The sequence below is a fragment of the Pleurodeles waltl genome, chromosome 6 (assembly GCF_031143425.1).
Source record: "Pleurodeles waltl isolate 20211129_DDA chromosome 6, aPleWal1.hap1.20221129, whole genome shotgun sequence".
Lineage (NCBI taxonomy): Eukaryota > Metazoa > Chordata > Amphibia > Caudata > Salamandridae > Pleurodeles > Pleurodeles waltl.
The window spans coordinates 824,375,152-824,398,985 of NC_090445.1; the positions used below are offsets into that span (position 1 = coordinate 824,375,152).

Here is a 23,834-nt window from a genome sequence, read left to right on the forward strand (position 1 = left end):
GTCACCTTGCAAGTTAGAGCACTTGTGAGAAGTATAAATAGCTCTACTTGTTCAACCTGGTTAAAACAAAGTTGATGATATTTAAGCGATGGAACAATATTGTATATGCTGCCTCACTTTTGAAATATGTGGGACATCAAGGCACACTGAAATATTTTCGAGCATACATGTCAAGAATTTTCAATTCTATTAAGGACACAGATTATGCTTCTCCTTCTTTGCTGTTTATTATTACAAAACATCAGCCAATCAAAACACTATAAAAAAATAAAAAAACTACAACTCTCATGAACCCAATATATTTCCTCACTACCAATGGGCAGCTGTGTTGCTATAGAACTGTCCTAGCTGCCATATTTCTTCCTCTTTCTTTGCAGTGAGAAAAAAGTAAAAGTCTCTAATGATAACAAGACAGTCCTAACAAAACAAACTTCGCCTTGAATCCAACCAGGAAACGGTGGTTTCTCCAAAAGGACGGGCACCAACGCAGAAGAAAGAGGATTCTTCCTAAATCGCATCACGAGGACTTCTGATCAGAAGCTGGAATAGAAGACAGAAAACAGGTACGTAATACACAGTTGCATAATTACGTGGATACTTGAATAAACCATGCAATATCAAAGCAAGAAATTTTCGCGTTGCATCAAAGATAACAATAAGTACAATGGCAATGAATCACACAAACCCATGTAGAGCATGAGACTGGTAGACTAGTCTTAGGAGGGTAGAATACATCCATTGGGTGGGATAATCCTCGCCTCCGTGGCTTTAACAGAATTGAAAATTCTTATTGCGTATGCTCGAAAAAATTTCATTCTATAACAGGACCGGAGGCTCGGATTGTGCTTGTTCAAAGCTGCTGAAAAACAACCAAGGCCACATCCAAAACTGGTTTATGATAAACATCTTGAATGTAGAATCGGAAGACCAGTCAGCGGCCTTCATTATCTCCTGTAATTGAGAACCGAGCGACAAGGATTTGGATGCATTCACGCCCCTCACTGAATGGGCTCCAAAAACAGAGGTATCTATTCCTGCCTCAGACAGAATCCATCTCACCAAACGTGCTAGGATTGCAGAAGATACTGGATGAAAGGGTTTCTGAAGTGCAAATAGTAATTGACCCCCAGGAGGTAGACAAAACTCGCTGGTGCAGTCTTCATAGTCCTTTAAACACTGCACAACACATTGCTTAGAATCATCTGGATAACTAGGATAGGTTACTTCCCTTGAACCAGTCTTCGTCCTTCTGATAAATCGAAAAGGTTACTCCATATGGGTGGAATACACAGCCCGAAATATCCAAAGCTCGCACATCAGACACCCGTCTGCATGATACCAAACACAGCAAGATAGTCAGTTTGGCTGGTAACTGTTTACGGGATAAGTCTGCATTGCAAGGCCAGTGTCGTAAGAAGAGGAGGATGACATTTACATCCCCCAGATGTGTGTACTTCGGTTGAGGGGGATTAGTTAAATGAATACCCTTCACGACCCAAGACACAAGAGGATGCTCCCCTACCGGCTTTCCATCAAGGAATACATCTCCTGCTGAGACAGCTGATCTATAGTTGTGTACTGTGCAAAAACGTATGCCTTCTGACACCACTTCCGCCACAAAATTGACTACAGTAACAAACGGTGCCCCCAAGGGATTAAGATTCCGAGAGTTGCACCTACACACCCATCGGCGCCATGCAGAGGCATACCATCTATGGGTGGAGTCTGACCAGGATGCTGATATGAAAGAAAAAGACTGTTCCGAAAAGCCTGGCAAACTCCAGCGTTGCCTGAAATTCACCAAGCCATAAGATGCAATTTGCCCTGGGTCAAAAGAGGATGGGTCTGGCCAGCTGGATCCAGCAATAATTCCGGGACTCGGGGAATTTGAACCGAACACTCCTTGGACATCTCTAGAAGAACAGGGAACCACGGCTGAGCTCGCTAAAAGGGGGTAATCAGAATCAATTCTGCCCTCTGCTTAAGCGCCTGAGACACCACCCCGGGTATCATCATGAAAGGGGGAAACAGCGTAGAGGAAAGGATCTGTCCACTGCTGGAGAAAGGCATCCGTGGCTATTGCCAGAGGATCTGGTCTCCGTGAGTAGAACCGCTGTAGTTGATGGGAGATGCAAAAAGATCTGTGTGACATCGATCCCATCTGGCTTGAGGGCTTGAAACTCTGAGGGAAGGAGTTTCCACTCGCTGGAGTCCCTGAAGAACCTTGAGTTCCAGTCCCCTGTCAAATTGCACCGAGCTAGCAGATTCTCTGCTATCACTGAGATGTGATCCTGTAGGCAGTACTGCCAAAACGCCTTTGCAATCTCTGCTAGGACCTGCGACCTCATCCCACCTAGCTTGTTGACGTATCGTAATGCTGAGGCATTGTCCATACCCAGTAGAACGTGACAATTGGAACAAGGAGCCAGAGTTTTTATGGCCTGCCAAAAGCTCTAAGCAATTTATATGTAGCTGTGGTTCTTCATGCGACCAACGCCCCAGGTCAAGACGGAATCTCATCTGGCTCCCCATCCCCACCTGCTGGCGTCAGATTCCAGAATGATATCTGGACAAGTCCCGAAAATGGCTTTGCCATTCCACGCCGCCATGTGGTCGAGCCACCATTGAAGCTTCCAGCGTTTCTCTCCAGTGAGAGAGATGAGTTCTGTATATGCAAGGCCCTTCTGGAGGTGACGAATTCTTAGCCGCTGTGGCACCCTGTAATGTAGGGGCGCCGGAAAAATGGCCTGTATCGATTACGCTAAAAGCCCCACTATCCTGGCTAGAACTCACAGGGATATCTTGTCTTTCTGGATCGTGGACCTTATCTCTTTCCAAATTGACTAATTTCGGGGCCGAAAGAGATAGGAGAGAAGAAATAGAGTCTATCTGGAAACCTAGAAACTCCATCTGGCAGGCTGGTGTCAGAGTGGATTTCTTCACATTTATCAGAAATCCCAGCTCATGAAGCACCTGGATGGTCCAATTCAAAAGCTGTGTGAGGAGAAGAGCATCCTGCGCCATTATTAGCATATCGTTGAGATAGACAATCAAACAGACTCCTGTGGCCCTAAGACTCTCTACCACAGGACCCATAACCTTGGTGAAACACCAGGACACTGAAGAATGGCCGAATGGGAGAACCTTGAAGTGGAACCATTGGTTGTTCCACTGGAATTGTAGGTATTTCCTGTGAGGTGGCAAGATCAGAATTGTAAGGTAAGCATCCTTGAGGTCGAAGCGTACCGTCCAGTCGTCTTCCCTCAGAATGTCTCTGAGCAGGTGTATCCCCTCCATCTTGAAATGCCGATAGAGAACCCAGGAATTGAATTCCTTCAAGTTGATCACAAGGCATGACCCCTCCCACCTCTCTTGTTTACCGTAAATATATTGCTGCAGTAGCCTGAAGATCTGGTTGGCACTGAGTAATTGCGTCCTTGAGTAGCAAGGACCGTTGCCGGGGTACCCAAAAAATCTCTAGGTGGAAACCTGCCAGTCTCCAGAACCCATTGGTACGATGTCAATGTCGCCCAGTTGTTTAGGAACAACCTGGTCCTCCCCATTAGAGTTACCTCAGTATGTGAGATCAGGCTTACCTTGAGCGGTGGGGCCGGAGCTGTAGGTGGGCTTGAAGCCGCCTCTGTTAAAGTGGGCACAACCCACTCGGGCTCTGGCCAGGTAGAATGTGTCCCGGGTAGTCGAGAATCCCTTGCCTGCCGCATTGTAGGAGGGCTGAGAGTTATTGGAAGCGACGCGGTCAGACAGACACCCTCGAAGTCTGCCAGCCCTGGCAAAAACTTGATTATGGAACACCTTGTTCATCGAGGTTTGAGCCTTATCCAGCGCAGCAAAAGTGTGCACAAACTTACCCAGGTCTTTAACAAATTTATTGCCATATAAAAAACCATCGGCCAAGGGTCCCGTTTCTGCACTGGCGAGATCAGCCAACTTCGGATCGATTCGAAGTAGGATTGATTTCCTCCGTTCAATAGATATGGCACAATTGGCATTTCCTAAAAGACCGAGTGCGTGCTGCGCCCACTCGGCCAGAATGTCGGGATCCACTTGAGAACCAGACTCTTTCGCCGCCACCGCCAGGTCCAAGATCTTACACAGTGGACCAGAAAGGTCCAGGACCTTATCCTGGCAGGTCCTCCAGGATCTATCCAGACCTTCTTTTGTGGTCCTTTGCCAAGCGCTTCAAGAAAGTCGCCAAGTTGGGGGTCTAATTCTGGAGTCAGCGCCACCTTTTCGGGATGTCATGACGAGGACATTTGGATCGGAGGCATTTGCAAATGTCTTTATCCATGGGTTTCCTGATGCGGGTATTGGCATAATCAGTCACTGCTGGAAGGGGGGCCCAGTCCGAGGAGCTGGGGTGAATAATATCGCCCGGGTTAAATTTGAGGGCAGAAGACGGGTTGGAGGCTTCAAAAGGGGTGGGACCACGTTGGCCGTCAAAGGAGCGTCTGCTACGCTTGTGGGGACGTGCCTCACTGTCGGAATCCGACTGGGACAAAGACATCAGAAACCTTGTCTAGGGATGGATATAGGAGGGCTTGTGCGCTGGTAGATGGCTGCGCCGTATACTGATGGTCGGAAGGGGACTGGGACTGAGAGAGGCGGGCCATGAGTGCAGACTGGGGCCATTCAGGTCCTGGTGTTGGTGGGACTGTCTCTGGATTAGTGGAGGAAAGGGACATGGGATTGCCAAGTCAGGGGGGGGGGGGGGGGGGGGGGGGGTTAAAAGTCAAGGCGTAGCGTATGAGCTGTTTAGCAATAGGCTGCAGCGCAACAGCCAGAGCCCGGTCCACAGACTGCACCACTGAGGCGTCCAGGGCATGGACGATATCGTCAGCCAGGAGAAAGTCCTCTTGATCATTAAGGAGGACTCATTCTTCTGCAGTTTGCCGTTCGCTCATGGCATCGTAGTACCTGGATACTGTGAAGGTGCTCCTGTTAGAGTACAACGGGTGGGGGGACCCCAAGCATTACCAAGCCATTTAGGAGGCAAGAGAAGAAGTAGCAAAAGCTTCTATACCTCCGGTAGGAGGAATACAGATCGCAATAAGTAGTGCTGACAATATATATATATATATATATATTGTAGTGGGCGTGTGGGGAACGCTCTTGCTCAACCAGGAAATCCCTCGGAAGCCGATCCCAAGACCGCTGGATCGTAGTGTGGGCTTGTTGTCAGTATCTAGAAACTGACGAAAAAGCCTGTGCTGCAAGGAGCGCGCGCAGCGAGCCAGAGAAAGGACTAAAGTCCTCGCGCTAATAGCGCACGTTCCCCCGACTCCTAGCACCCAGACAGGTGCAAACATCCAAATACGGCTGGTCGCAAACTGAACAGGACAGGCAAGCAGCATATATGCTGCGCGTGGGAGACGCCAGTCCCTGCTATTGTCAAAACACAATTTTACACACTAAATAATATAGCGCATGCAGAGGAAAAAACAACGTGACTGATCTGAATGGTCGAGCAGCAAAGAAAGAGGAAGAAATATGGTAGCTAGGACAGTTATGTAGCAACATGGCCGCCTACTGGTAGTGATGAAATATGTTGGGTTCATGAGAGTTGTAGTTTTTTTTTTTATAAAGTGTTTTGATTGGCTGCTGTGATTTTTTATAATAATAAACAGCAAAGAAGGAGAAGCATGATCCGAGCCTCCAGTCCTGCTATAGAATCTAGTATTTATACTGACTGAATGCTTAGTGAAGTGGTTTCAGATCACTGACAATATAGATAAATACTCTATTCTAAAGAATTACAAAGGCGAAAAACACTTCTTATCCAGGCTGGCACTTTCCATGTGCTATGGTGAAAGGGCTTCTTATTAAAAAAAAAAAAAAAAAGAAATCTGAGTTTCCAGGTTGGATCAACTGTCATGGTAGACACTTCATCTAAAGGAAATATCTTCTAGGCGAATTTAGAAATACCAGGACTCGCAATTTGCAATGATGATCTCAGTTTTGTCACCAATTGATTTAGAAATTGAACTAATTTGCCATAAATAATTTTTTTACGCTTCACTGTACAAACGTATTCATTTCAAAAATATTTTGCTGCCATTATGTTACTACAAACTGACAGTCCACAACTAAGTTTTGAAAATTGCATTTTGTTTAAAGAAATAAGTTAAGTGATACAATGAAAGCACTCCAAAAGATTATTTAGACAAATAGAGGCTAAGACAATTGAGCAATATTTAGCATTTCTTGCTCTAGACATAACTGGGGGCATGGCCTATACTTGCAAGGCACGTTGCCAGACTGGTGTTTCCCTTGAAAGTTACACAGGTTAAATCCAATAAAATGTAAGTGCCTCAAAAAAAATATAACTTGCATAGTACAAAATCCAAATCTGAGATAAAAACACAAATTGGTTTACTTGTCAAAAAATGTTTTTGCTTCAATTTCATGCTGGTTATACACCAACTCCAAATACATGTGCACAAAGAGAGGGTAGAAGAGTTGAGAGAGCTCAGCACGATGACAATCCAGGACAGATTCGATGAAACGCTTCAGCCCACTGTAGTATGTTTCATATTTGGAAGGATCGCCTTGCTGAGTGTACGCAGACAGCACTGCACTCACGTCTGGCTGGTTCTCTGCATTCACACTAGAAGCTGGAAACATAAAATATTGCATTTACTTCCAACAGCTCTGACTAAAAACCCATCACAATCCTAACAAGATATGGAAGGCCAAGCACATGATCTTCATATCTGAATATATTTAAGAAAATAACTCATGATCCCCCCACAACATAAAAACAAGCATTAAAACTAAGTCTCAGTACCTGAAATTACTAAGTACATCTAGTTGCTGCATGCAGCTATAACACTTTATTACCTCAAAGACTACGGTCTTCCTCTACACCACCTTTATAAATTGCAATTTTGGAAGCAAGGGAAGGAGTGCAAAAAAAGAAAACAAATAAAAAATAAAAAGAATGTGTGCAATGGTAAGAGCGAAGAGGGATGGATTTACCACGAGGACATCTACAACATGAGACCAATCCATCCCTTACAGAATAAAAAAAGCTATTAATTACAGGGATGTGGAATTCCTATCGCCCGACACCAGAGACATATTGTTTGGGGTAAAGGGCAATAAGTTCTCATGTTTATTTTGTTCTTGGAACACGTAGGCTCAACCCCCTGCAGCACAAACCCTTTGGCTGCCAGTTTACAGAGAAGGGAATTGTCTGCAATTGAGGTAATATGTATGTCCAAAAGTTAATGTTGTTCGAACTATTTATGGTTCATTTTTTAAAAGCCTTCAATATTAGGGTGAGTGCTGTAAACAAACGTTTTAAGGTCACACTGCAATACTGGCAGTGGCTAAAAAACAAACAAAAAAAAAGTGTACACACTTGTTTGAAAAGTTTAACAGTATGAAACGAAGTATAATGCTCCCAAAATGCTCTCTGATTAGATGCAAATGTTTGCAGCAGCTTGTAAGCAAGAGCAATGTTTTGCTTTCAAAAGTCAATGTTCTGAAAAAAATGCAAGTAGGAAAAAAAACGTTTCGCTTCTATGAAAGATGCTATTTCTTTGAAGCATCATATAGTAAAATGTATTGATGCATGCCAGTATTTCCAAAAAATATTCCAAAAGGAAAGTCAGTGTAAACATTTTCAACAAGATTATAAGAAACATAAAAATAAACAAGCACTGGCAAAGCCAACTGATCTGACATTTTGGTGTGCGTGTCAATGCGTGCCTTGTTTTGACATGGCTTTTGTAACACTTTATTGTTGTGGAAGCTACCAGGCCCATACAATTGTAAAAAACACTGGCAAAAAGAAAAAAATGTTGGTCTCAAAAAGCACACATTGCCACTAGAGTCGTAACAAAGGCCCCGCAGCCCCCATCCAGCACCTGCCCTGAGTTAGTCTGGAGGGAGGGGCACTCCATATTCTTTGCAGGGGCCCCACCTCCAGTTTCATTACGACACTGATTGCCACAGTGGTTCCTGGCACTGAACAAAACTACTTTGTGTGCCAATATGCTCCTTGTGGAAGAGCAGAATGCAATCACTCACGGTAAAGCCAGCCAATAGATAAAGAACTAGATGTTTATTAAAAACAAAGGCCCAAATTTAAGGATGGCCTTAGGCCATCTAACATCACATCAGCGTCATTTTTCTGACGTTAATGTGGCATTAGCTTGCCAAAAACGCTGCACCATATCTACAACGTGTCACAATGCATGCACTGCGCCACTTTGTGCCCATTTGTGCCACATTATGCATGCGCCATGCATAACGTATGCAAAGAGGTGTTCTGGCACAAGGAGGCCCGCAAAAATGGCACAATGAAGTCTACAAAATGTAAGTGTGCCATTTTTGGTGTAATTGTTAATGCCTGCTTAAAGCAGGCGTTAAAAGGATGCACCCTTTGGAATCAATAGGCATCCTTGCAATTTGCTCCACTAGCATCAGAAGTTCAATAGCATAAAAAGTTTGACACTATTGTACCTAATACCGCCATGGTGTGCCTAATCTTAAATAGTAGCATTAAGGGGGCGCAAGAAAAGTGGTGTTTTACTATGTGAAGCACCACTTTTCTTGAATCTGGGACAAAATGTCTTTGTTAATGCCAGACCTAATTAGAGACCCAATTCTTAAAGGATGTCACTAAAGTACACCCATGGTCTATGTCTTTGAATTAGTGGCTTTCTTGAATTCACAAGAACTTACAGAAGTAGACTAGGAAATCGAACTCCTAGAAAATATGTGAACTGTATTGTAGCACGAGCAAATATGCATGTGTTGATTTGTTCATGTGAAAATCTATTGAGCGTTAACAAGTTCACTTTCCCTCCAACTTATTTTTTTTCCTCCAAACCTGGAAGAACTTCTACTTCTGCCCTTGTCCGGAGTACATTTCCAACTTTTCTCATTATGGGAAAAGATTAGTGAAGAGCTGTTGCAAATCCTTAAACATGCAAGTTAGTAGGTTTGCAGACTCAAAGGCATTCCAGCTCTGGAACTATTGCTTACTGCATCCTCCAGCCCCAGTATGTAGTTCTGCGGGAAGGTGGCAAAATAAGGAAACTGCTATAGTAGGGATTGAAATTGCAAGTTTTTAAGCCCTACTATTGTAGAAGCCCTGACATAATCAGAGAGGCTATTATCAGAGCTCTTCCATAATGAGATTGCTGCCATAATTTATAGCCGCACTATATGGCACCAAAGGGACAAGTAGATTTTTCTACCGGACAAGTAGATTTGAGAAGTAACCTGCCCCATGGACAAGTAGATATTTTAATAAATTCCACACCCCCGAATTAAAATAACCAACCTAAAGGCCATGAAAGAGGGGGTTTAAAAAGAAAAATCTACTCAAAAACATTCTGTAGTAAACTGGCCATCTATGTAGTGTGCCAATGTATGGCTACACCATACAGATAATCAAGTTGACACTTATTGGCTTACAGAGCTTAAACTAATAATCCCAAATGCTCTTTTTGTAGCAGTGTAGACGAGCGGTTTAGGCTTATCGAGGGCAGTGTTAGGCCTTTGTTTAAAACACACAGTCAATGAATAAGACACACACTTAAGAAGAAACAGATTTTTTTATTAATTTAGACACCAAGATCTACAAGATCAGGTAAGTACTTTGAGTTAGCGGTATTTCAAAACTTAAAAAATACAGTTGTCAGATTTGAGGCAGGAATCTCTAACACGGAATATTATCCTATGAGGAAAACATACACTGCACAGGGCCACTTGCCAATGACAAACAGGTTTGATCTTATAGACCTAAGATACGTAGACATCAAGGTCCTTCGAACCACTAGCTGTTTCAGGTTACCTGCCCTGCTGTGTATGTTTCAGAGGTGGTGGTTGTAAGGGTAGCCTTTAGCGCACCCGCTCAAGGTAAAGGGAAAACCTGTAGCAAAAGAGGTTACAAGTAAAGTATGGATGACCAGTCTGGCTCAGCCCAAACGGGGGAATCAGCACTTGAGTGTTTCTGGAGCACTGTCGATAACCTCGGGCTGTGGGGCTCGGGTGCAGAGGTGTTTTGTCCGGCAGGTCACATGCATTGGAGACTCTTACTCTTTAGGTCGACCTGGAGACAGGGGTCAAAACAGGACAACAGGGCCACTCTCGACAATGGCCATGGTGATGCTGATGTCCCATGTCGGTAGGTCTGTCTTGGGGGTGTTGGTGTCTGGGCTGGAAACAAACAAGCCTTGGTGCTAGCAACTGGTGGTGGTATCCTGGGTATTGGTGCAGGGAGGCTCCCAGCAGGCTCAGCGGCTTAAAGACTGGATGGGTCAATCGGACTGCATTCCTTGCACCTCTGAATCATCTTCCTGGTGAGTTGCTCACTGAGTGGACAGTCGTGGTTGTTGTCTGCTGATGCAGAGAAATGGCTCCTTCACTCCAAGGGAGATGTTGGTTGGGTGGCAAAGTACTGGAAGGCCCCCGAAGCTCTTGGAGGATGCAGAGCTGCTGGATGAGTCAGATCCTTGCAATTGTCGTCAGGGCAGGAGCAAATAGGTAGAGTTTGGCAGCAAAGTCCACAGCTAGTCCACAGTTCTTGCACTGGTCGGCTCTTCTTTGTCTTCCTCCTTCTTTGGTCAGTCGAATCTACATTCCTCATGTCAAGTGGCCACCTAAATACTCAATATGGTGTAGTTTAGGGGAGAACAGAATAGTAGCCAATGGACTACTTACCACTGAGGTGACTACACCCCTTATATGAACACTTCCTGTGGGGAGTGCACATAACCCTGATCCAAAATTCCTATTTCCACCAGAATCAAGATGGTGGAACCCTTTCTTTGTGGAGCCCATCAGGCAGCCCAGCTTAGGGGTGTGACTAGCCTGTTGGTGAAGCCTGCCTACTTTCTTAGCTAATTTCCCACTTGTCCTAGTTCCAAATGGGCCTCAGGGCAGGGGGTGGCATCTCCCAGGTATGGGGGAAGCAGGTCACATATCGAAGGTGGCTGGGACTTTGAAGTCCCTGGCCTTGGTATGCAGATTCTCTAGCCATCCTGCTATAGGAGATGTGAGTACCCTCCTTCGGAGCAGGCATTTTATCTGGCCTCAGAGAATGTGGGCTCTCACCTCCAAGGGGTCAGAAACTCATCTGTGGTGGCAGGCTAGTCGATATCAGTCAGCCAACACACTAGAGGACTACTATGTTTTCAGGGGGCACCTCTAAAGCATGATCTGGGTGCATGATATAATAAATTCAATACTGGCATCAGTGTGGATTTATTAAGACAAGGTATATGATACCAAATGCCATTATTTTCCATGCAGCCATCATGTAGCTGGGGTAAATCATGAAGACCAGTACCCCGTACATGTCCTTAAACTGCCTGCCCAGTCACTTGAAATATCTAGTAATGGAACTGGACATCAGAGGGGCATATCTGTTCATGCAGACATATCCTCACATAAAATACAATGCACTCTGCCTTAGGGCTTTGAGGCCTGCTGCAGGGGTGACATACAAGTATGCAGTGACTTTGGTATGGCGCACAAAGTGTGTGCCATGTTGAGTTTTCTCTCAAGGTTTGCACCATAACACGCAGTCTGCAATGGCAGACTGTGTGCAATTTGTATAGAGTCCCTTAGGGTGGCATGATACATGCTGCAGCCCTTACAGACCTTCTAGTACCCATTCTCTAGATACCAGGCACCCCATTTACTAGGGATTTCAAGGGGTGCTAAAGTGTGTGTCAATTGGGTTACAATTAGACCATTTTACCTTGTTTTTAAGGATAGAGCATTGGCACTGGGGCATGGTTAGTAGGGACCCAGTGCACAACAACTGAAAAACTTAAGTGCCAGTAGGGGGTGACCATGACAAAATCAGACTTTACTGAGATGTCTGATCATGTGGTGCTCTGGTTATCCACTTGGTGTGTTGTTGCATTAACTCGTCTCAGCATACTTCTTACTCTCGATTTTGAATATTTAAGAGACAGTCCATTTATAGTACGTTTTCAAATTTTCAATTGTACGCTAAGCCACTTTATTTATATACACTTTATTAATCTGTTGATACTAGTTAATTTTGCAAGCAGTCACTGCCCCCCTGAGAAGGCTTCACGGACCCCAGGGGTCCTCGGACGACAGGTTGGGAACCGCTGTTCTAGTGGACTTAAGTTTAATTATTATGTACTGCCTTCCATGGACTAAGTTAGTGCTATTGGTCACCCACCACCACAAACCTCTAAGAAACTATTTTTCTGCAAAAAGGACCCAACTAAGATTTTATACTGTTTATTGATTGCCCTACTAACCTTTGCCTCTCCACCGGTATTTACAATAAATAAAGTTTCTTTGTTCTACATATTATTTTTCTATTTGGACTGGCACAGTCTTTTTCTGTAGCTTCGTTCCACAGGTATGAATGTATTGTGTTAGGAATTGTCCTCGATTTCAGATCTTGGCCGACTGATTTGTCACTTGCTACCCAATCTATCTAGCCACTATCTTTGGCAGTAAAGCATACATTCTTTACACATCTGATACCATGGTAGGGAGAGTCCTAAACAATCTTCCCCTGGAGGAACCATTCTTCTGATTCCTTTCTCCCAAACTCAGAATCCTATCCCTCAGTTAGGTACTGAGGCAGAGACTCTTGTCTGTGCCTGATTACCCACAAAAACTGCAAACTCTCACTACACTTGTAAAATCCCACCATGTCTCTATAGGAATGAAGGGCTTAAAACAGATGTGACAAGACACAAGTAACATGTCCTGGAATTAAGGTGTACTGAGACAGCGGCAATAGGACATCCAGGACCACATCGCAGTGTGAGGAATTATAGTAGCACCTTTCTTCAGTAATGCACCACTTTTCCTGGAGCACCTGCAGTACTTTTTCTGCATGTCTCAAAATACTGTGGTCCCAAAGAGAAGCACAGTCTTGTAAATATGGCAGTACCCAAACTTCTGTTCAGGACTGTCAAAACTTTAAACAGAAGTTGTGAAAGAGTGGTAAAAGGAAAGAGTGAGAGCGAATTGTCAGGCAAGCCTGCACCTTTTGTGTTCAGGATGCTACCACTGGCCTGTGTTTGAGGAATACTTTAGACCACATCTACTATCAATATAAGTAAAAAAGGTAATTTTGACTCCATATTTATTCAAATTTGTCCTCTCCTCCAAGAAGTTTGATTGTCAGCACTACACACTGTTAGAAGGTTAGCTGCTGTGCACAGAAAAATTTATTAGAATTACACAGGTATGGCAGGTACTGAGATGCACACTGTGTCCATAAGAAAGAATCACCACTTTATGGTCGATTTCTACTTCATGCCATTATACAACTGCAATTATGAAGAAAAGGTTCAGGGACAATGCAGAGTGGGAAACGGAGAAGGTGTTCTTCGATCATTTCGATCATTAGCTTGGTAGTTTTGCATGTCCTGTATTTTCCCATCATCTGCAATGCATAGCAGGCAATTCTAGGCACAGTGCTAGATGTGACAATCCAGTGCATATGAAAGGCTCACAAGTGCTTACACAAATCTTGCCTTATAAACATCCATGAAGCATGATTCATTATGCACATTCTTGTGAATGACAAATCCTTATGAATACAGAAATGGAGGACAGCAAGTCTCTGCCATTCCTCCATTCACCTAGTTCCATCGGGGCCACAATACCCAAAACATTAGACTGCAAAAAAAGACATCAAGAGACCATGCAGCGGTTTATATGATAGCTACCCATTTCTTAATCCCGTTGCCCACAGCTGCTACAACACACAAGGGGATCAGCCCCTCACAATCTCCACTTTGCATATGGGTGGAGACAAAAAACAGGGTGTCAATAAACATTCAAAGCTTCACAACTGCAAGCAAAGTCACAAAGCAATGACTAATTTTCTTGGCTTTTGCAAGGAAGGGGGCGCCTCTCTGCAGCCTCCAAATCGATTCACAAAGACTCAGGATGTGTGAATTAAGGGTTGCAAATATGATTGCAGCTCAACGTAATTGACACAATCGATTTGCTGTGTTCCAACATAGGGCCTGCCACTTTGTGCAGTGCAGGCCAAGAGATACAGAAATATTTCATTCATGCACCCCTCCTAGGTCCCACAAGATGGGCAGGAAATTGTCTCTTCTCAGTAGCCACATATACCCATGTCCATACTTGTGCTCCAAACGTGTAGGTTGCTTTGATCACTGAAGATTTTGAGCCAGTCAGAGGCGTAGCTTGTGGACAGCCACCAATTCACAGGGCCAGGGCAAGGTCATACATACAGAGCTCATATCTGTGGGTGAAGTGGCTTGGGGGAGCTTATCACTGCAGGGGCAGCAGATCACAGCAGTGGCAGGCCACCAACTCCAAGTGCAGAGACAAATTCCTATAAGTTGAACTCATATCTACACAGCTTTCACTGGGACAAGGCACTTCAATGCACCATGTGCAGGGGCTCACATTGTTGATGAGCCATAGCAAAGACATTTCAGCAGTGCTTAATTTATAAAACATGAAATGCCAGGGCCCAACGTATGTTACAGTGCACTACAGTTGGCACCACTCCTCCCGCCATTGCTGCCAAATACCAGTGGCAGGATTACCTACTAACAATAACACTCAAACAAGTGTGATGTTTTTGGATTACTCCAAGTCACCTATAACTGCAGAGATAGCCTGGAAACAACAGTTTTACCTTTTTATCTTTAAAGTTTAATACTTAACTGCTACAAAGAACAAACTTTGATGGAATATAAACACAGTGCCACCATGTGGTGGACTTTCCTAATTATGTGACAGTGTATAAAAAAAATCCATGCCAGTGCAAAAACCAGCACACAATAAGAGCAGCATGTCAGTCTCCAGCCTGCAAGGGTAGCTTCTTGGTGTGCTGTTCAAATAATAAGTTTCTATACTGTAGAAATCAATAGCTGCATGACATCCCGAGTCTCGTTCCAACTTAGTAGTGGTAAATACATACCACAAATACAGGATCTCCGGCTTTGGTGGTACAAGGTAAACTAAGTACTCCAAGACTAACAAAAATCATCTCTGCAGTCTTAAGGATATAGAAATTATCATTGAAAGTATTCTCTTCTGGTCCTCACTTTCTTGTGCACAGGAGTGTAAAATACAATATAATATGACGGTGTGACATCAGCTCTGTACAAAGCCCCTTTCTTTTGTATTTCTCAGAATCTGTATGGAATTTGTGAAAGAAATTAAATGATTGATTGAGGCTAGTGACACCTCAAGCAGTATTAACAACCCTTGTCAGAGTGAATGTTCAAATTCACTAAATCACCCTGAGCTCAACTCCCTGGTGGCTATGAAACAGAGTACACATGCTTAACTTTGGGCTCTGTGTAAAGTATTTGTGCAGTACTAAAACAGTAGTAAAGTTAACATGCAAAACAATAAAAATACCAAATTGAATTAGAAACATTGCATACAATTTCATTAACAAATGTACTCCAACATGACATATCTAGTAAGGGGAATTGGAGAAATGAACTTTTAATAGTTTTAAGTAGAAACAGCACCAAAAAGCACAAAGAGCCAATGACAGTAAAAGGTCGCTCTAGATCGGGACCTAGGCGCAATTTGAGGCTGATCGGGCCAGGCTTGTCCTGATCTAAGATTCTACTTTCTGACTTAGTCTTTAGAAGTATACTCCTGTGAAGGATTGGGACTTAAAAGACTACCAGGACCTCAGAGGAGGAACTCACAGGGTGTCAGGCAGAGACCAACAGCAGGGTCCAGATCCAGTTACCACTGTATTTATTTATATTTTATTTAAACATGTGCTTGGTCAATTAAAAACTATTACACGAAGAAAAGAGAGAAAAAGAAAAGAGGAAAAGAAGAAAAAGAAAAGGAAAAACAACAAAAAGCCAAGGAGTCGTAAATACAGTGATAAAATCGATTTGAGTTCAAATGTTTCAGCTAAATTACGGAGTGCTATGATGTTGCTTGCAGGCTGATTGTGCGCACGATTGTCTCGCTTGTTCAGTCTCTTGAAGTATGCGCCCTAATTTGTCCAAGACTTTAGCCAGTCTGCTGCTGTGCTGTAGGTCGTCCCCTTTAAAGCCTGCCAATATCGCTGGTCTGCATCTGCGCAGCCCCCTTTGAAGCCAAACTGGTCGTAGGAGCCTGTTACGATATGCTGTGATGCTTTTGCATAGGCATATCTGATGGATTAGCGTTTCTGGAGCCAGCCCACATAATCGGCAGGTGTCAGCCATGCTGACTCTCGTCCACCTGGGAAGGTGGGCATATGTTAGAAGGCAGCCCATTCGATATTTCATAAAGGATGCTTTAATCCGTGGATTAACTGCTTCTCCCAGATATAGTTGTGGGATTAGAGAGCAGTATGATGATAAAACCAACCAGGCATGGCTTTGTTTCGATAAAGCCACTTTGTCCTGAAGACGTGAGAGAGACTTTATGCTTAATTTCGTTGCACGTTTGACAAGCTGATGTGAGCTGAGTTGGAATAGTTGATCTTCCAGACCCAATGTTGTCAAGGAGGACTCGAGGTAGAGATGGAAGGCGGAGGTTGGATCCCAAGTCATTTCCACCCAAATAAGAGAGCTTAGTGGGCCTTCGTTTGCTACCTTGAGCTTATGGCTTAGGTTGATAAATGCCCCTTTCCTTGCTAGAGACTGCCTTACCAAGCCAAGCCAAGCGCTAGGCAAACTTTGGCCGGTGAAACATAATTTGGTAATCTGAACAACCTCTTCAAGAGCTTAGTAATCATTTTGTCCAAGTGGTCGTGGCCACAGCCTCTTAGAACTTCGCTGTCATATGTGACTGTTGGTATTAATTTGGCTTGGATAACCTTTAATAGCAGCAGATAGGTTGAAGAACCCATTGCTTTTTTAACACTGTTGAACGCGAATGCAAGCGAGGTGGATTTCCGACTGAGGGACTCCAGATGGTGTTTGAAGGAACCATTGCTGTCAAGAAGAACCCCTAGATATTTATATTCACGCACTGTTTCAACCTTATTGTTACCCAAGTACCACTGATGTCGCAGCCGCTCATTAGTCTTAAAAAGGCATGATTTTTTATTTATTCAAATTAATAAGAAGAGCATTTTTTCCAGAGAATTCAGTTGTTGCGCTAAGTAGCCTCAGCAAGCCTATTCTAGTGTGGCTGAACAGGGTGAGTTCGTCGGCGTACATCAAGCTTGACATGGCAGTTTGCCCCAGCCTTGGTGAATGTGACTTAACCTTGTCCAGTTCTGCCGGTAGGTCAGCCATAAATAAACTGAAAAGCAAAAGGTGCAAGTACACATCCCTGACGCAGACCCTGAAGAGTGGGAATTTTCCTGGAACGGTGCGTCCCACCACCCAGTTTATCCCCCACCAAGGTATCTGTGTGGAGGACTATTGCTTTCAACAACTGGGAGGGACTGCCCCAACTTGCGAGTTTAAACCAGAGTTTCCCCCTTTCTACTCAATCAGATGCAGCTTTATTGTCTATAAATGAAAGAAAGAGGGACTTCTTGGCACGTTGGCATTGGACAAATAGTAGTGCGACAGCCATGAGGTTGGCAGTCGTGCCCACCCCTTTTGAGAATCAAGTTTGGTTAAACTGGATTAGGTTGTTGATATTAGCCCAGGTTTCGAGCTCTTCTAAGAGAATTCCTGCAAAGATTTTTTATTCAACATCTAGGAGTGCTATTAATTGGTAATGTGCTGAGTCGTTAGTCGCACCCCCTTTATAGATGGGGGTGATAGTTGAGCGTCTCCATGCTTGCGGGATTATGTTGGTAGCAAGAATGCAATTGTAGAGTGTCAATAGATGTTTTGCCCAAAAATCTGGGTCCTCTTTGTACAGGGAGGCAGGAATACCATTGGGTCCCGGTGCTCCAACATTCCGGCACTTAATAATTTTCATCCTCGCTGTTTCTTAGGGAACCAAAAAGCAGCTGTATTGTTGTTTTGGAGAGCCGGTGGAGGTACAGGTTGATGCTTTTGCCTCGCCTACAGGGTGTTTAGTCAAAAGGCCAAAACGGTGTGAGAGATACAGATACCAGGTGGGCTTAGAGATATTAATCATGGTGGGGGGGAGTGAGTTGCAGAGCTTAGGCTGTTTATTAGCCTCCAAAACTGCGCATGCCGATCTGTCTTTGATGCGTGCAAGAGTTTTGCTGCTAGCGCAGCTACCTTGTCTCTTCAATGTGTCCATAGGTGGCCTCTGTAGGCCTGTCTGGAGGTAGATACCAGCACTCTCAAGGCTTCATTCCTAGGTTCTTTCTGAAGGCTGCGGAGGGCGTAATTTAAGTTCCGTTTAAGTGTCTTTGTATACCTTCTTGATGAGGGGCTTTGTAAGCTGTGGGGTTTTGTTCCTTGAAGCTGCTGATGGTAGGCTGCCAAAAGCTCTACTACAAACTCATACCAGGTTGTTTGTGATGCTTGCTCAGGGTCTGCGAGGTTGAATTTAAGGGACCATATTCGCTTGGCTGTCTCTGCCAGTGCAGGAGTGGTCTTGGAGGATTGCGAGTAAAATGCAGCTCTTGAGGCAAGTGGTCTCTTACCTCTGCTTGTTACCTGAAATTTTAAAATTCGGCCAAACAGGGGTAGGGATAAAATTGTACAGTCTATTATTGATCGTGCTTTTTGGTTAAAAAAAATTTAAATGAGGGGGGTTGATCCGTGCAGTAGCGGCCGTTGTTAGATCGAAGTCCCATCGCTTCAAGATCTTTAATGAGTTGTTTCCCTAGCTTGCCCCCCCTTGCAAGTCCCAGGTGGAGCTCGGTCCGGTATCTGCCAAAAAAGTTCTGCGCCATAGTGGCTTTGTCAGAAGGTTCAGATCCCAGCAGGTTCATGTTTCTGATGTTTAGCCCATCCCATCATGATTGCCTTGATCCTGTGCTCAGTGCGCTGGGTAACCAGCTCCAGTCGTTAGAGAAGGATGGTGCCCCAGAGCAGGACAGAAATGGTGAACTGGGCCATGCCATGCGAATTCCTTGAGGCCTTGTTGGAAGCACTGGGTGATCGTGGAGCCCCTTGACCACCCTGCCAATTTATTAGAGGTTGTGGATAAGCAGGGTGTATTGCTGGTATTATATGTATCCCCCAGCTCCTGAGTGTAGTGCCTACTCCAAGCACTTATTCTGCTACCTCTACTGTGGTCCAGGTAACTTTGGTTACTTCATTCGTCTGGAGTGCCAAGTGAGGGATAAACGCCACTGAGACCATGCCCACCGAGGTGAGATTTGCGGTTTCCGGGAGCTGTCCCTACAACCATAGAATGTTCCCACGGTTCAGCAGGTCAAATGCGCCTCTTGATCTATATTCAGGATGCAGCAAGGTTATTGTGGAGCTTGGGTCCTTGTTGCGCAGGACCAACGGAGAGCTCGTGGGGGCTACTTGCAGCTTGAGCATCATATGGCTGGTCCTGTTTTGAAGTCTGGTAGCCTTGAAAGTTGTTGCCGCTGTCGATGTAAAGTCGCCCTCCTGCATCCTCTCCCTGAGCTTTTCTTGACTTACTAAGTTCTGGGACAGTTGGACCAGGCGAGATCTTATCAAAATTTGCTGTAACAATAAAGGGCATATTTGATTAAGTACATTTGTTAGGGGATTTGACGGTTCCCGGAGAAGGGGTCCGGGACATGCCTCCTTTGGCAATAATGTTACTACTGGAATCCCCAACGGAGGTGCCTTCTCACGATTGGCTCAGTGAAGAGGTGGAAATGGAACGGGGCATCAGTTTGAGCGCGCTAGATGACTCACCCTTAGTTTCCGATGAGGATGTGTGAACTTGAGTCTGAAGCCCTGAAGGAGAGTAGGATGATTTTTTTTGGACCCCCTACCTGGTTACTGAAGAAGGAAATGATGTTCATCTTATTGGATGTTCTTAGCCTGTTTTTCCTCCCTTTTCGTTGGCATTTCGCCCGGAGTGGGGGTGGCAAATGTTTTTTAGCTGAAGGTGTCAATTGTGGCATGAGGAAAAGGAGCCTCAAGGCTGGGAGGGGACCTGAGCTGCTCGGCGAGTGAGATCTGCAAGAAGGTTCCAGGGAACTGTGCTGCTTGATTGTTCGCTAGCGGTAGGTGGCCATCCGTAGGTTCCTGTAAATAGGGCTTGGAAGGTTCCAAGGATGTGTCCTGCAGACACGTTGAGGGCTGCAGATGGTTGTCGGTCATGGGGTTGGAGACGAGTCCGAGAGGAACCGCCTTGTTTTATGCCAGTGTTCTTTTCAAGCCCTCAAAGATGCTGCTTAAAGCTCCTGGTACAGAGCTTAGTTTAACCAAGATTGAAAAGCAGGTACGTGGACAGGCAGGTAACCAGGAATCTGCAGAGGGCTGAGCTTTGACTATCAAGTTATTGAGATCTGCAATTTTTGAGTCAATTCTTGAAGTAAAAACTGCTAGTGTATTTAGCCATTTAATTTGAGTGTCCATTTTGGTGGACTGGAGGTTTAGGGCTTCAGTAGTAAGCTGTAGGGTACTCTCTGTGATATTCAAAACTGTTGGCATATCTGGGGCAATGGCAAGCTCAGAAGGTATGTTGACCCCCAACTGGGGCCTAGTCTTAAAGCAAGTCGCTGCAGTTGAGCACGGGGTAGAGCAAGACAGGCTCTGCCCCAAAGGCACCTACCCCATCTGTCACCATATACTGCCACCACTGCTTCCCATTCCAAAGAGTTAAGTGATGACGGATTCTGCTGCAAGCAGCTTGCGGATTTATCCTGGGAAGCTGAGCAGCCGAGGGGTGCAGAGCTGCCGACGGGTAGATTGAGGCAGGGTCCATCCATTGGGTGCTTTGGACGCTTTAACGAGCCTTGGCCCAATTTTGGGTCTGCTTCTACTGCGTTTGGGAGACTGTCGCAGGAGCAGGCTTTTGGTAGATGGTTCGGGCTTAAGCCTGATGAGTCCAAGGGGCATGACTGAACTAAGCCAGTAAACTGGAATAACTGCCTTGGTGGCGATGCCAGCAGAGAGGTGGGGGAAAGGTGATTGAAGCCCACTGAGTTGAGTTTATCTATGTAGCTGTTAAAGTTGACAATTTTATCTGTGGATGGAGACTCCAATCCGGTGCCATGTGAATGGACCTGAACCTCTGTAAAGGGTTTAGCCCTCATTTGCAAGGAGGATGACCCCGGAGGCAGGGAGACTGGTGGAATAGATGGATACTCCATAGTTTTGAAATTTTTGTGGGTGCACACCGAGTTTGGAGCTAAACCAAGAGCTGCTACTTGGCTGATAACAATTGGTTCCAAAGGGGATGGTAAACCTGGAGTACTTGAATTTGCAGCATAGATAGCTGAAGCCAGGTCCTTAAGAAGAAGAAATTTTGCGTTAATTTTGGGCTGGCATTTTGCAGCTGTAAGAAGGTCTTGCACAGTCCTTGATCCCCTTAAGCTAATCTTGCTGTGGGTGCAATCTGACACACACCTAATCATCAGCATTCAATTCCAATGTCTTTCTGCCACATATGTTATCTCCAGACCTCTTCTGTTTTTCTTTAACAATGTTGCATTTCAGCTACATCAACCTGCACTCTCTCCTTGCACATCCAATTGGGAACTACTTTGGAGCATGGCATGCGGCCCCTCAGCAACACAAAGGGTGCTATCTCTGTAGTGGAATTTGGTGTGGTTCTGTAGCTCCAAGTTAAATTTCTTTGTTTCACTCTTTAAATTGAGACCATTCTGTTCTGCTACTGCAGATTTTCCCCCAACACCCTATTGAACCTTTCTACAAGACCGTTTTCCAGGGGATGCACTATTACAGTCTTCCTGTGTTTCACTCCATTAATCTTGATGTATTCCACATATTCCCCAGACACACACTGCAGGCAATTTTCAGTAATGGCTTGCTCTGGGTACCCTTCCTATGAAATACTTCCACACATAATTCCACAATGCCTTTAGATTTCAATTCACCCACCAAAGCCACCTCTGGCCATTTTGAAAAGTAATCCATCACCACAATGGCACTCTTTCTTTCATGTTCACACACGTCAAACTGGACCACAAATGTCTATCGCTACATTCTGCCATGTCCTCTCAGAAGTTCTATATGAATTACAAGGGTTTTCCACGAAACATGACTTGTCACTGCACGCACACACTAAACACCCTCTCACAAACCTTTCCTCGCCATGATCTACCCCCGACCATACAAAGAACTCGGTCTCACCTTTCTTTTCATGGAGGACACATCCCCATGCCCCTCATGTAATGTCGCCATCAGTTTTTGCTTCAAGGCCCTAGGTACCAGCAACTTGTTGCCACGTCTGACAATGCCATCTAAGAACGGCAGCTTCGACCAGACTAGTCTGCAGCTGAACAGTCCAGAATTAAGATCCTGCTTCCAAGCTCTACGTTGTGGTAAAAGAGTTACAATCCCCTGCATTGCCTAATCGCCCTCTACAGCTCGTTTCCATTCTTCCTCAGCCTTCTGACTAGACCTGTCCACATCAGCCACCACTCAATCATCCTCCTCCTCCGCAGGTATTGGCAAAATGGGACAGACTGTCAGCATTTACATTTTTCAGTCTGGAACATAATAAACATTGACTACCAATTCCTGCAATCTACACATCCACTTAGCAATCTGAGGCATGGCACTACAGCACCCTTTGTGGTAAATAAACCCACCAATGGCTTATCGACTGTCCAGAACTCATGCCACACACATAATTCTGAGAATGTTGAAGGTGCCCCCCCCCCCCCCCATCAAAAAGCTAGTGCTTCTTTCTCAATGGTGGTTTAATTCTTTCTCCGTCTCCAAGCATTCGGGATGCAAATGCCACAATTATTTCCTGACCCTTTTCTACCTGCATCAGCACAGCACCTAGTCTATACATATTGGCATCAGCGCATACAAGACTGTGGTTTCTTGAGTCCAAAGGTTTAGCACCATAGCTTGCACAATACAAATTTTAATGTCATCAAATGTATTTTGAGATTCGGGTGTCCAATCATATGTCTCACCTTTCTTCATTAACTTCTTCATGGGTTGCACCATATTGGCAAAATGATCCATAAACTTTGAATAATATTCCACCAAGCCCAGAAAGGACCTAAATTCGTCCTTGTCCTGTGGGCATTGTGCCTTCTCAAATGCCTCCAACAACTTCAGCTTTGGTCTAATATCCACACCAGAAATTGTGTGCCCTAAGTACTCCACTTCTTTCAACGAAAACTTGCATTTTTACTTCCCTGCCGTGAGTCTCGCCTTTTACAAAATTTCCAACAACTCGCACAAACATCTATCGTGATGCTCATTATTCACTCACCATACCAAAACATCGTCTTAAAAGCACATCAGATTACACAAACCTCCCCGCAGCCGTGGCATAACATGTTGTTCAGAGGCTGAATCCAACTCGAATGGCATGTGCATTAACATGAAGAGTCCCTACAGGGTCACAAATGAGGTCAGGTGTCTGGATTGAGGATATAGCAAAATCTGATGATACGGGTTGGACAAATCCATGGTGAAATAATACTGTTCATGCTTTACACTCGTCCACATTTCATTTATGTTGGCCAGTGGATGGCGACCTACCCAGATGTTCTTGTTCAGATCTCTAACATCTATGCACATCCTGATCTTACCGTTGGACTTACGGGCTATAACTATGGGACTCGACCATTCTGACGACTCGTTCGGCTCAATTACATTACTTTCTTGCAATATTTCCAGTTCTTCCTTTAACAAATTTCTTAAAACTAATGGCATACTCCATACTTTGTCCATTACTGGTACTGCAGTTTCCTTTAGGATGATCCTGTGAGCAAACTTCTTGAGACACTCTAGACACTTCTTAAATAGGTTGGGAAACTCAGCATGCTCCGATATCAGAAAATGCTCGACAATATGTGGACATAATAAATACGTTCTCTTGCTGCCCAC

General features: G+C 44.6%; 1 protein-coding gene across 1 annotated transcript in view; it reads right to left on the minus strand.

Annotated features, from left to right (window-relative positions):
• The window catches only part of TAF5 (TATA-box binding protein associated factor 5), a 173,172-nt gene that overhangs the window by 118,152 nt on the left and 31,186 nt on the right, over positions 1-23,834 (minus strand). The window contains exon 4 of the mRNA XM_069242226.1: positions 6,395-6,632. Within this exon, the coding sequence (XP_069098327.1) occupies positions 6,395-6,632 (238 nt within the window). The remainder of the gene's footprint in view (positions 1-6,394; positions 6,633-23,834) is intronic.